Source organism: Daphnia pulicaria, chromosome 6, assembly GCF_021234035.1.
Source record: "Daphnia pulicaria isolate SC F1-1A chromosome 6, SC_F0-13Bv2, whole genome shotgun sequence".
NCBI lineage: Eukaryota > Metazoa > Arthropoda > Branchiopoda > Diplostraca > Daphniidae > Daphnia > Daphnia pulicaria.
Window position 1 is genome coordinate 5,135,374 of NC_060918.1, and position 10,758 is coordinate 5,146,131.

Here is a 10,758-nt window from a genome sequence, read left to right on the forward strand (position 1 = left end):
CGATTTGCTTTGTATTTTTGGTGGTAAATCTCTCTTCTGTACCTGAAGTATCAAATGTCTTAACAGTAAGCTCGCTGATTTGATCAGGGAAAGCCGAAAACATCACAGCACCGTGATGTTAAAGTTATTAAACTCAAAATTACGGCTGTCAATCAACTTTTCGGAAATGTTTGTTTTGTAGTTCAAATAAAAATAAATGTCTAATAAAAAGAATTTCACTGCGAGCAAGTTCAAGACAAAAATAAATCCGAAATAAAATCAAATTTACTTGGAAACACGATTCTGTATTACAATTAATCACGCATTATCATCCCGTAACAAATGGGAATAAAACACATAGCTGTTCTCGGTAAAAAATTATCGAAAAAAAAAACGAGAAAAACATGACACATTTTTTGACAATCTTTTCAAAACTCGAAACATTATGTAGTTTGAACGCACTTCACAAGGACGGCGATTCAAATTTAGGTCCTTGAGAAACCAGAATTTCAGCATACGACTTGGCCTGTGCTAGCTCAAGGACCTGATTTTTCTTAAGGACCAACAGAGTGTAAAACTTTTGTGCGACCTAAATAAAACGTATTTTAATTATTAAGATAAATAATAATAAAAAAAAAAACGATTGCTTTTATTATTAACTAACCTGCTTCTTATTATTTCGAAAAGCCATGTCTGAGAACGGGATGGAGTCGCTAAGCTGCATTTTAGCACGCACAAGGTTATACATTGTCGCAGCTCGTTTGTTGAGAACGCGCTCCTCAAACTGCTCATAGGTTTCATCTGCCAGCTGCTCATCAAGCTATTTGTAATGAAAATTGGCAATATAGTTTAATGGTTTCATAGAAGGGAAATGATTTGATTGAGAGCTTACTGGACCGACTGATGGCGCCATTTCGTAATCGTCATGCCAAGGAGTAGGAGGGGCACGTTCTGAAAGGGCTCCAGGCGTTTGCGGGGGCAAATTCGTGAAAGGTTCTGCTGCATCTAACCCGAGATTACCCATATTCTGGAAGAAGAATAAACCGTTTTATTTTAAGATTTTTTTTTCGGGGCAGTATGATAGTGGCACGAATAAACTATGCTTACCTGATCGTAGCCCATATTTTCCATCTCGGAAAATTCCCTTGTTGCATCAACAAATGATTGAGCGTGTTGCACAACTGGCTCTGGGAGTGTGGAAGTGTTCGTCTCTGGTGGTTCCTGAACATCAGGTAGTGATGGTAGTGGAAACTGTGGAAACGAATGATCATCTATAAGCGAGGACTGAATTGTGGCTGGTGGTGCGACAGGAGATGACTGTGTTGAGGGTGCTAGTAAGCTCTGATATTGAACTTCTCGTCGTTTCTGATGTTCCTCGGCTTCAGCTTCCAGATCAACTGGAGCTTTACGCTTTCGTCCTACTGTTCGCTTTACAGGTTGGGGCGTAGGGGCTTCTGCAAAACGAGTAAAATCAATTTAGAAACGAAACAGCGTTATCTTAAGGAATTATACGGCACAAATGAAAATTCCAGGGCGAGCAAGAGAATCTTTTCAATGCAGATTTATCGTACCTGGGAAGTCTTGGCGGATTGATTCCCCAGCATCTGCAACGCGAACAGTTTCCAGCGGCAAGTTCTCTTTTTCCACTTCAGGCGTAAGTCCAAAGTCATCATTCTCTGTAGGTTGGCTAGTGAGGTGTCGTTGGTAATCCTGAAATATAAAAAGGGATGCATGTAATAAAGCCAAATAATTTACGCAGACTTGAACTAAACGCAAACGAGCTAGAAGTTAAGGATTACCCGAAACAGAGAACGGGCTGGTATGGACCTTCCGGGTAAGGCAAAGAGTTTTTCAACCCCGCCCGTTTCTTTCCAGTGCATCAGTCTCCTTGTAGGTGGGGCCAAATCTAATGTGGTTACTATATCAGAAGTATCTGAAAGTTGGGATTTCATCTCTTCACCAGATATGTTTTTGACTTCGTCAACAATAAGCTTTCTCTTGCGCTTGTGCCGGGCCCATCCTGATAAACAAATGAGTTGAAAGAATAAGCATTTTGCTTCCACAAAAATAAGAGAAATGAACAAAGATTACATACCCTTAACAGTCGTTGTATCAACAGGAGCAAGGGCGAAGCCCTCTTCTTCATTGTGGAGAAGTGTTGTCTGGTCGACATTTGCGCCTGGCAGTTGATCATCCCCATCTGGAATGTTAACACTACCTTGATCGAGGTTATTAACTTCATCAGAAACACGAGCTGGTGATCTGGGTGATGCTGGAGGATGGTTCATGCCCGCTGAAGTTGGGCCACCGAAGGGACTAACAGGACGTGACGAAGAACTGCTTCCACCTACAGACGGTGGTCCACCATAAGCGTCGATTCCGTCGTCATCAGAATCTATGTGTGTCCCATTGAAATTGTCCAAGTTTTCTCGATTCTTCGTTCCTACTTTGATATCCTAGTATCAAAAAGAATTCAAAACATTTTTAAACATCTTTTTGTTCACAAAACTGTTGGCAGAAAGTTACCAGGTCAGACGGTTCATTCAAAGATGGTACGTCACCTATTGGGGCATCATCAAATAAACCCCCACCTTCAAAAAGCCCTCCACCTGTGTTTTTAAATTTCAGTTTTAAATACTTCATGTCCCGAATCACTTATTAAAAAAAGAAATGCTATGGAAATACCAATTTCATCATTTCCAAGGTTCCCACCAAAACCATCATCCCTAATAGGTGTGTCTGTTTCAGATCGTAGCCGAACTGATGATGACGGACGATTCCTACGAGATTCACTGCGGTCACGAACTTCGGCGAAAAAACTTCCCTGCAAAGACATGTGTCGTTAGGATAAGACAGATACATATAAAAAATATCATTTGCAAGTACAGGTTCCAGTGAATGGTCTATGGATGAACCGTCTCGAATCATTTCAAGAGGACCAGAATCACCAAATCCGAGATCACCAAATCCTTCTTCATCATGGTTTAAAGGTGGTAGCTGACAGCCATAATCCTCGCGCATAGTAATTTCTTCAGCCCTTGACTGATTAAGAGTAAACTGTGCTTGCATTTCTGCATCACTACAAAATAAAAATTAACAAATAATTAATACTTGATTTGAAAGAAGAAACCAGCAAAACAATTACTTTAAATCTGGAACATTTGCATCAAAGTCATGAAAAACTTCAGGCAAGGTGATAGCTTGAACAGCAGCTTCTCTGTTTTCTTCTGGCAAATCAACCATCCCAGGCCTGAATGCCATTTTAATCTTCACAAATGCCTCATTGCAATCAGCCAGCAAATACTTTGCTTTACGAGAGTAGATTCTTACAACTCCAAGCAGCAAATGGCCTGAAGTTCTGAGAGCAATTTTTACCTGTACAATCAAAAATAACAAAATTTAGAACCAATAATAAATTGAATTAGAAAAAAAAATGAACAAACCTTAGGATGCAAAATGTCTTCAACAGATTTTTGAATATTGGTTTCAAATACATGTGCTTTGGTTAATTTTTTATCCCAGTGGGCAGCTAACCAAATTCGTGCCAGAGGCCCCTTTTTAGCGAGCACAAAATGGGCATAAAACATCTTGGCAGATGATTTTTAATTCAATTCCTGTAAAAACTTTGTTTTTAATAAGTGGTGTTGTAAAAGATAATATTATTTAGGTATACCTACACTTAACGATTAACGAAAATATCCCGCCAAAAATACTAATAATAAATTGGCGCCAAGGAATACTGATGCTGTCAAAATTTCACACTCAGATATGAATTAAACACTTTTCATGCACCAGATGTGCAAACACATTTTCTTAATGTTGAAAAAAGTTGAAAATGTAAACAGCATTACACTGTCCAGAAAGCAGAAGTATTTTAAAAAGGTTTCTGTTACTCCAAACAACCGTTATCGATTGGTACCACAAAGACGAGTCCCAATGGCGTCAGTTGTTCGATTCATTTGCCATTTATGTCTTCTTCAGAGACATCTGACGGGTAACCCTGAATGAATTTTATCGGTGCCCAAGGGCCACGATTCAAACCTTCAAACAAAAATAAACAACAACCAAACCGATCCGAAGTTAATGCTAAAGGCCTAGAGCTAGAAAAGAATTAAGTTTATGCCGATTGCCGACATTTCTTTCTTCTAGTTGAAAGTATCTGACTGTTGTAATAAATTTTATTATTTTTTTTTCTAATTGAAAATCATATACATTTTAAACTATCGGTAGGCGTTAGATGGCGTTAGGGTTCTAGTCCCTCAAGGCTCAAGTAGACAAGTCATTCGACCTAGTATTTGCTAGTGCTAGTATGCCTAAACAAGAGGATAACTAACGGAGTAACAGATACATAAAATAAGTAGAAAGTGGGTAAAAATTCCAGGTATGTAAAATGTTTGTGTAATCTACATGATAAAAAACTGCTATACAAAATGAATAATTTCAATCAAACAAATTAATTACAAAAGTTTCAAAAAGTAAATTACGGTTTTTTCCAATTTCATGTTGACATAGACAAACAGACTTATCTTTCACATTATGGAACCCAGCGAAGAAGATATTCTTGAGGTTCGTCAAAAAGCCCTAGAAAAAGTCGAATCACCCGAACAAGGTTCATTCATTCAGGATCATGTGAATTGTAATGTCAAATAACATTTTTTTTTCCAGATATACAAGCCCATCCAAAGGATGTTGACAGACTAAAGAATGATAAAGATTGGGTTCGCCGTTTTCTATTACATCATGATTTGGATAAGGAAAAAGCAGTTAATATGATCATTGGAACATTAAAATGGCGATCCAAATTTGGAGCAAATGGTTAGCAAATATTTAAAAATGAGGTATTCAGAATATTTTTTTAATGCTATGTTTCTAATTTAGATATAAGCCATTCAAACATTAATCTTCAAATTGTTTGTGCTGGTGGTATGTTTCCTCATTGTAAGGACAAAGATGGGAAACCATTATTCATTGTTAAAGTAAAATCTAGTGTCAAAGGAGCTTATAAATCTGACGAAGTTCATAAAGTCCTAGGTAAATAGGAAACTAAATTACTTTGTTTAAATTATTTACATTTTAGTAATAATTTTGTGTTTTGCTGCATTCTTAGTTTATTGGTTCGATCGTCTCGAAAAGCAGCAGAAAGGGGACAAAATTTCTGTTTTTTTTGAGATGACAGGGGCTGGACTCAGCAACATGGACATGGAATTTGTTCAGTATTTAATCATGCTTTTTAGAGACTATTACCCTTACTTTTTAAACTACATTATCATATTTGAAATGTCATGGATCTTGAATGGTACTATTTTTATTTATTTGTATGATTCCTTTCTAAACAAAAATCAAATTGTTTATTTTCAGCTGCTTGGAAAGTTATCAAGGGTTGGATGCCTGCAAAGTCTGTTAACATGGTAGCTTTTTCTAACACAGTTGCCTAGAAATCTGATTGTATTGTCACGAGATTTTGATTACTAGGTAAAATTTGTAGGGAGATCAGACCTCAAAGATTTTGTCCCTGTTACAGAACAACTTGCAGAATGGGGTGGGCCAGTAAATTACCATTTTGTATTTGAACCTGAATTTTTACCTGCTGCTGGTCCTGTTAATTTGAATGGACAATTTGATGATTCAAAAAAAAAGGTAAGATCATTTTTTGTGGAAAAATTTTTATTTAAAAATTTTCTGACACCACTTGTAGGTTCATTTTGCTGAAGGCACAACTTCAAGTGAAACATCTTCTGTCGATTCTACCGAAACGGTTAAAAAACCGGTACCTGGTAAATTTGAACAAGTTATACACTAGTTTGTAAATTTCACATAATATGGAAATGGATTAAAACATAGGTCAATACCTTCAATTAACGCCTGCCGAAGAGATTGTTTTCAGACGTGAGGACGGAGAAACAACAGGCATGTTGGTCATGAACAACACTGCTGGTTGTAATGTAGCTTACAAGGTATTTTACTTAATCAGAGAAAAATATGTTGGTATAACCATCTTTAATTAACGTAGATTAAAACGACGTCCCCAGACAAGTACCGAGTCAGACCAAGCGCAGGAATTATTTGCACCGCTGGTTCACTGAATGTCACTGTACACATTCAGTCAGGTTATTCAGCCTCCCAACTCGTCCGAGACAAGTTTCTAGTTATGGCTTGCACGGTAATCTCTTTTTAATATTGTTATAAAATATATTTCTTACCGGTAAAGAAGAAAAGTAAATTAGTTCAGATTTGGATATTGGTCGTACCACCAACGTACTAATTATTCTACAGCATTAGTTATCGTTTATGAAGTTAATATTGTAGATGCCGATTTACTTTTTCTCTGTTTCAGGTTGAAAGTGATTCTCTAACCAATTTACAGCTGACAGAAGTATGGAAGGTAAGAATATAAAATGCTTATGTCGTCTCAAAGGTTTTTCGTTGATTGGAATGTTTAATTCTACTCTCGTAGAAAACGAATGAAAACACAATTCAGCAGCATCGTTTACGTTGCTCCGTAGCCCCGAGTGATGCCAAGGACGATGAATTTGCTGGCAACGCATTAGGATTGAATAATGCAACAGCTAAACTATTACAAGATATAGCCCCGCAGCTAAATAAAATACTCGACGAACAAGAGAATTTAAGAAGGCAGTTAAAAGACATGAGAATTCTCCTCTTTGTTTTGATAATATTGTCAATAGCCGTGCCTTTCTACTTCTTTAACAATGATTCAGGAGATCATCTAAGCTGTCGCGTCTAACTGCACCGTCTTATATAATTTCGGAGCTACACACAACTTTTGTTTCTTCGGTATAGATATTTTAAGAGTTGTTTACTTCCTCCATAATAGATTACTGATGCAAAATTCCTCCATATTTTTTTCATGATTTATTGCAACTTTATACTTAAACGATAAAAAGTCTATTTTACTTGTATGCTCTATGAAGAGCATCTTCCATTTTTCATTATACAGGGACCGGTATGTTATTTTGCAAAGATTTATTCTTAAATACATTTGCACGGGTTATAAATATTAAATAATTAAACAATTTTCGACTCAAAGTCTTCCAAGTTCCAACTCGCACAAATATGTAAAGGGGAGAGAGAGTTTATAGGAAACACTGTACCACGGGTATTAAAAGACCATTGGTTCGTTCTCTCCTATCCTGTTAGCCCTATCCTTGATGACTCCGTATAATACATAGAACATAGAATTGAACGGAAAGGTGTTTATGAATTATGTATTACTAATTTACTACGGTATCCGGTATGTGTACTGCGAGATTGAATACATTGGAAGTTTGAATTTTGGCAGATAAGATGCAGTCTGGGAGCTGGGCGAGAAAAAAAATGATTATAATTTAGCAAAAGGTTTGAGGCTAAAATATGGTTAGGGGAGGTATGACACCAAGGGGTTGTCAACTCTAATTTTTCTAGAAAATTTTTATTACCACGCACAGTGTAGTAACCCAAAAAGCTCGGTATTCTTGTTAAATTTCCGTACTGTTCCCTCTCTAACCTTTGTCCACAAATTTCCAATTTCTCTATGTCCATTTCTTATTCTACCCCTGTTCTTACCTTTTTCCCCTTTTCCATTAGAAAATTTGGAAAAACTGGAAATATTACAAGATAATACCCCACTTTTTACCACATTTTCTTTCCTTACTCCCTCATTTTTTACGTCGAAAACGTTGTCAGATTTCATTATCGATGTCCGCGCGAAATTTGAATATGGCTACTTTTGCGAAGCCTGAAGCTGTCCAAGTTTCCATGCAGGATACTGTACTTGCGCTAGTTTTGCTACTGACTCTTTCTTTGTTTTTACCCCTGATCCGCCCCTTTTTCCAGTTTTTCTAATAGAAAAATTGCAAATGTTCCGTGGGTTTTCCAACGGAAGAAAAGGGAGGAAAGGAAAGAATGAAATAAAGAGGGGACCAGACTTTCCTTTTCTCCCTTTTCTCCCCTCGGGCACGATTTACCCGAAAAGCCCTGCGAGCCACCTTATCGGGCGAGCCAAATAAAAATCTCCTGTTCACGGCATCCCTTCACACTGCAACGCGCCGCTAAGGGGTCGGCTTGACCCATACCTTTGGATCTTAATAAGGTCTATAATACCAACAGACCATCTTACAAATGAATAAAACCGTAAAGATTTTCAACTTTGTTTAGAAAATACAATTTTTACATAAAAAAATAGTAGTGTGAACAAAAAAAGGACTAAAACTCGAGAAAAGGACTCGAGGGTCGTTTTTTTTTAAATTTTTTGTCTTTTGTAGCTAGAGACCGTTACCACTTTGCACACCTTAGACAGCGGCCATAAAAATGTAACATTTTTTTTTCTTTTTATAGGTTGTTTATTTTTATTGTCCTCATTTGGTGAAAAATTTGAAACTCCTGTGGCAAATATTGTTTGAGTTGTTAAAAAAAATATAAAAAACAGCAGGAAAAATTTGCAATTTTTTTCTAGGTTAAGTTTTTCATATTTACCATACAACTATTATTTTTGAGGGGTTAAGTTAGACACATGAGGGGTTTGCACAATATGTGGACGTGTTAGGGTAGGGGTAAAGTCAAAGCGGCTATCAAGACGATTGCTGAACATCGATTTGAAAGAAAACCATAAGTAAAATAGGGATATAAGTTAAACCCGCTTTTTTTCTGGCATCCACTACTAGAAACTTCATGTGTATAAAAATTCTTTATTTAACAATATTACTTTGCAAAGCTATAGTCTTATGTAATTGTTCCTTACTTAAAGCTATCAGCAAATTTTTTTGTTATTTTTAATGGACCCTTCGCCAATTTCCGACCCCGTCTTAAGTGAGACAGGCGTCTATGTAATGTAATGTTACCCCAGAACAGGCAAAAAACATAAGTTCGATAAATCTTATTTTTCAGATGCAAAAAATAAATAAATAAATAAATAACAGGTGGGGTGGGGCGGGGGTAGGGAAAAAAATGATTTTTTTCCCAAAAAAGAAACAAATTCGTATGCAGGGGATTGGAAATAATCGGAAAAAAACTGGAGGTGTCCAAAGTGGGAACGGTCTCCCCTATAGCGGGAGCCATTCCGCTCTACCCTAAGGGATGTAGACCTATTTTATTTAGCCTTATAACGATTTGAAGGCCACCTTGCCTTCTTCCCATGTGCAACGCCACTTTGTCCTCAGACTTATTTTTGCTTTTGCGCAGAAACCGACCATCGCCCGAGTGAATGTTTCCACTGTCGGCCTTTCGATCCACGTGCCACGGTCCTGCAGTAACGAAATGCGCGGGGACACTAAAAAGGGTGATGCACGTGAGTACCGTTGCGATAAGGATGGTTTTAATCTGTACAGAGACTATGAACATTTACGAGGACGACGGATTCAGCTATCGCTGTGGTAAAGACGGTTTCTACCATGATACTGAAGAAGGCCGCCGTTAAGATTCAGACGGTTTATGTTGCGACGAAAACCGTCTACGATTAGACTATGCCGAAGGCTCCAAACGAACGACAGCTTTAATTTAGGTGTTCACCTTTTTGAACCTCGAATTGTGAGGACCAGAACATCTCCTCAAACGTGTGAACTTCGTAGATCTAACTGACGCTGAACCAGAAGAGATGCAGTGCCCTTTGCCGTCCTCGCCCATCAGTTAGTTCAAGACCGGAAAAGGGTGAACCTTTAGAAGCTGCGAAATCGGCCGACGAAACAACTCCGACACCACTCGTAGAAAGTTAAAGTCTGCTAGGCAGTTTGGTTGCGCAGCCATTGTCTGACTTTAAAGCCATCTCCAATGAGATCTCATGTTGGATGACAAACGGTATTTCGACTGAACCTCCAAGGCAATATTGAAAGAATTCCCGACTGAGTACGTGAACACAGACTTTGCACTCAAGCTTCCTAAACAGGTGTAAATTTGTTGGCGGGCGCATCAAAAACCCGACAAAGAACATTTTAAAACAATTACCGCGACGATAGACTCTTAAACCAAACACTACTTAAAATAATAGACATCTCTCCGCCGCTGATCAATCTCTATTCCCGTTATGTTTTTTGCCACGCAGTGACGCAACGAAAAGATCAGTACAAACCGCGTTTCAGCAGTGTGGTTGCTTATTTTTTCATGCCACGCCAAAGTATCGCAGTGGCGTAATAGCGCTCGTTAGATCCGCATCAAAATATTTGTTGCGGGACCCGGATGCGCTCGAAAGCGGAAAGGAGGCGCGTTCCTTTCTCTTTCCAGAAAAATATCTGTACAATCAATGCTGACTTACGTTAGTAAGCACAACTCTCTGGCTCAAGCAGCTAGAGTGGCGGAAGCAGCCGCAGCCGGTATTGCACCCAAGGCTCAGAATCCGAGGCGGTTCCGTTTTCCCGGAGAAGACGGCTGCATCGTTTTTCTAGACACCCATGCTATGACGGCATTCAAGGTGACCGGGGAATAAGAAACGACAGCAGCAGAAGCGACGCCACAACGCGTGGCTTCAAGGAGGCCGAAGGTATGTTTACAAAAAATCAAATCGTGATCCTCAGGCCTTTCTCAATATGACCCTAAACCGCGTTTCAAATCAGTCAAGAAGCCAGCGAGTATGTTTGATTCTAATCTTTACGAGGGAACTACGGCCCTGTTTGGCGTCGTAATAATGTTGTCAACTCCCTTAATCGTGCTCCATAAAACTTAAGGTTCTTAAAACGTATATTGATACGAAATCGCGGTAGCCTACCTAGCTCGAGATATATAATATATTTCTATATATTTCCAATCATATTGGCCAAGTCTATACTCAGACGGCGAAAACTAGTCAGTACG

General features: G+C 38.4%; 2 protein-coding genes and 1 long non-coding RNA gene across 7 annotated transcripts; 1 reads left to right on the forward strand and 2 right to left on the reverse strand.

Annotated features, from left to right (window-relative positions):
* Window positions 1-246: 246 nt before the first annotated feature.
* On the reverse strand, window positions 247-3,932 carry LOC124344071 (double-strand-break repair protein rad21 homolog). Of its 4 annotated transcripts, none has more exons than XM_046797471.1 (13): window positions 3,657-3,932; window positions 3,423-3,602; window positions 3,125-3,354; window positions 2,866-3,058; window positions 2,665-2,803; window positions 2,506-2,588; window positions 2,075-2,435; window positions 1,779-1,999; window positions 1,551-1,689; window positions 1,087-1,433; window positions 872-1,006; window positions 644-799; window positions 247-568 (listed from the first exon to the last, which is right to left on the reverse strand). In XM_046797471.1, the coding sequence occupies exons 2-13, from the start codon at window positions 3,564-3,566 to the stop codon at window positions 443-445; spliced, it is 2,274 nt and encodes a 757-aa protein (XP_046653427.1). In that variant the 5' UTR covers window positions 3,567-3,602; window positions 3,657-3,932; the 3' UTR covers window positions 247-442. The 4 variants fall into 4 exon arrangements, with proteins under 4 accessions (XP_046653427.1, XP_046653426.1, XP_046653428.1 ...); XM_046797470.1 differs by having other exon boundaries at window positions 3,423-3,593; window positions 3,653-3,932; XM_046797472.1 differs by having other exon boundaries at window positions 3,653-3,932.
* A 277-nt stretch (window positions 3,933-4,209) lies between these two features.
* On the forward strand, window positions 4,210-6,995 carry LOC124344072 (motile sperm domain-containing protein 2-like). 2 transcript variants are annotated; one of them, XM_046797473.1, is made up of 12 exons: window positions 4,210-4,360; window positions 4,492-4,588; window positions 4,645-4,794; window positions 4,858-5,010; window positions 5,087-5,275; window positions 5,338-5,387; window positions 5,452-5,616; window positions 5,675-5,753; window positions 5,821-5,933; window positions 5,990-6,139; window positions 6,314-6,361; window positions 6,434-6,995. In XM_046797473.1, exons 2-12 carry the CDS (start codon window positions 4,516-4,518, stop codon window positions 6,722-6,724), a joined length of 1,461 nt encoding a protein of 486 aa, XP_046653429.1. In that variant the 5' UTR covers window positions 4,210-4,360; window positions 4,492-4,515; the 3' UTR covers window positions 6,725-6,995. The 2 variants fall into 2 exon arrangements, with proteins under 2 accessions (XP_046653429.1, XP_046653430.1); XM_046797474.1 differs by having other exon boundaries at window positions 4,256-4,360; window positions 4,492-4,545.
* LOC124344074 lies at window positions 6,939-7,661 on the reverse strand. Its single transcript, XR_006919533.1, has 2 exons — window positions 7,416-7,661; window positions 6,939-7,298 (listed from the first exon to the last, which is right to left on the reverse strand). It is a non-coding gene; the product is annotated as an uncharacterized LOC124344074 (long non-coding RNA).
* Window positions 7,662-10,758: the final 3,097 nt, after the last annotated feature.

Bases quoted from the DNA above. Each gene is read 5' to 3' on its own strand.
- LOC124344071 (XM_046797471.1), bottom strand. From the start codon at position 3,566: ATGTTTTATGCCCATTTTGTGCTCGCTAAAAAGGGGCCTCTGGCACGA. The intron at 2,589-2,664 runs GTATTTCCATAG...TTAAAAACACAG, and splicing joins CCTTGGAAATGATGAAATTG to GTGGAGGGCTTTTTGAAGGT. The intron at 1,434-1,550 runs GTACGATAAATC...CTCGTTTTGCAG, and splicing joins AATCCGCCAAGACTTCCCAG to AAGCCCCTACGCCCCAACCT.
- LOC124344072 (XM_046797473.1), top strand. From the start codon at position 4,516: ATGGAACCCAGCGAAGAAGATATTCTTGAGGTTCGTCAAAAAGCCCTA. The intron at 5,388-5,451 runs GTAGCTTTTTCT...TTTGATTACTAG, and splicing joins CTGCAAAGTCTGTTAACATG to GTAAAATTTGTAGGGAGATC. The intron at 5,934-5,989 runs GTATTTTACTTA...TAATTAACGTAG, and splicing joins GTTGTAATGTAGCTTACAAG to ATTAAAACGACGTCCCCAGA.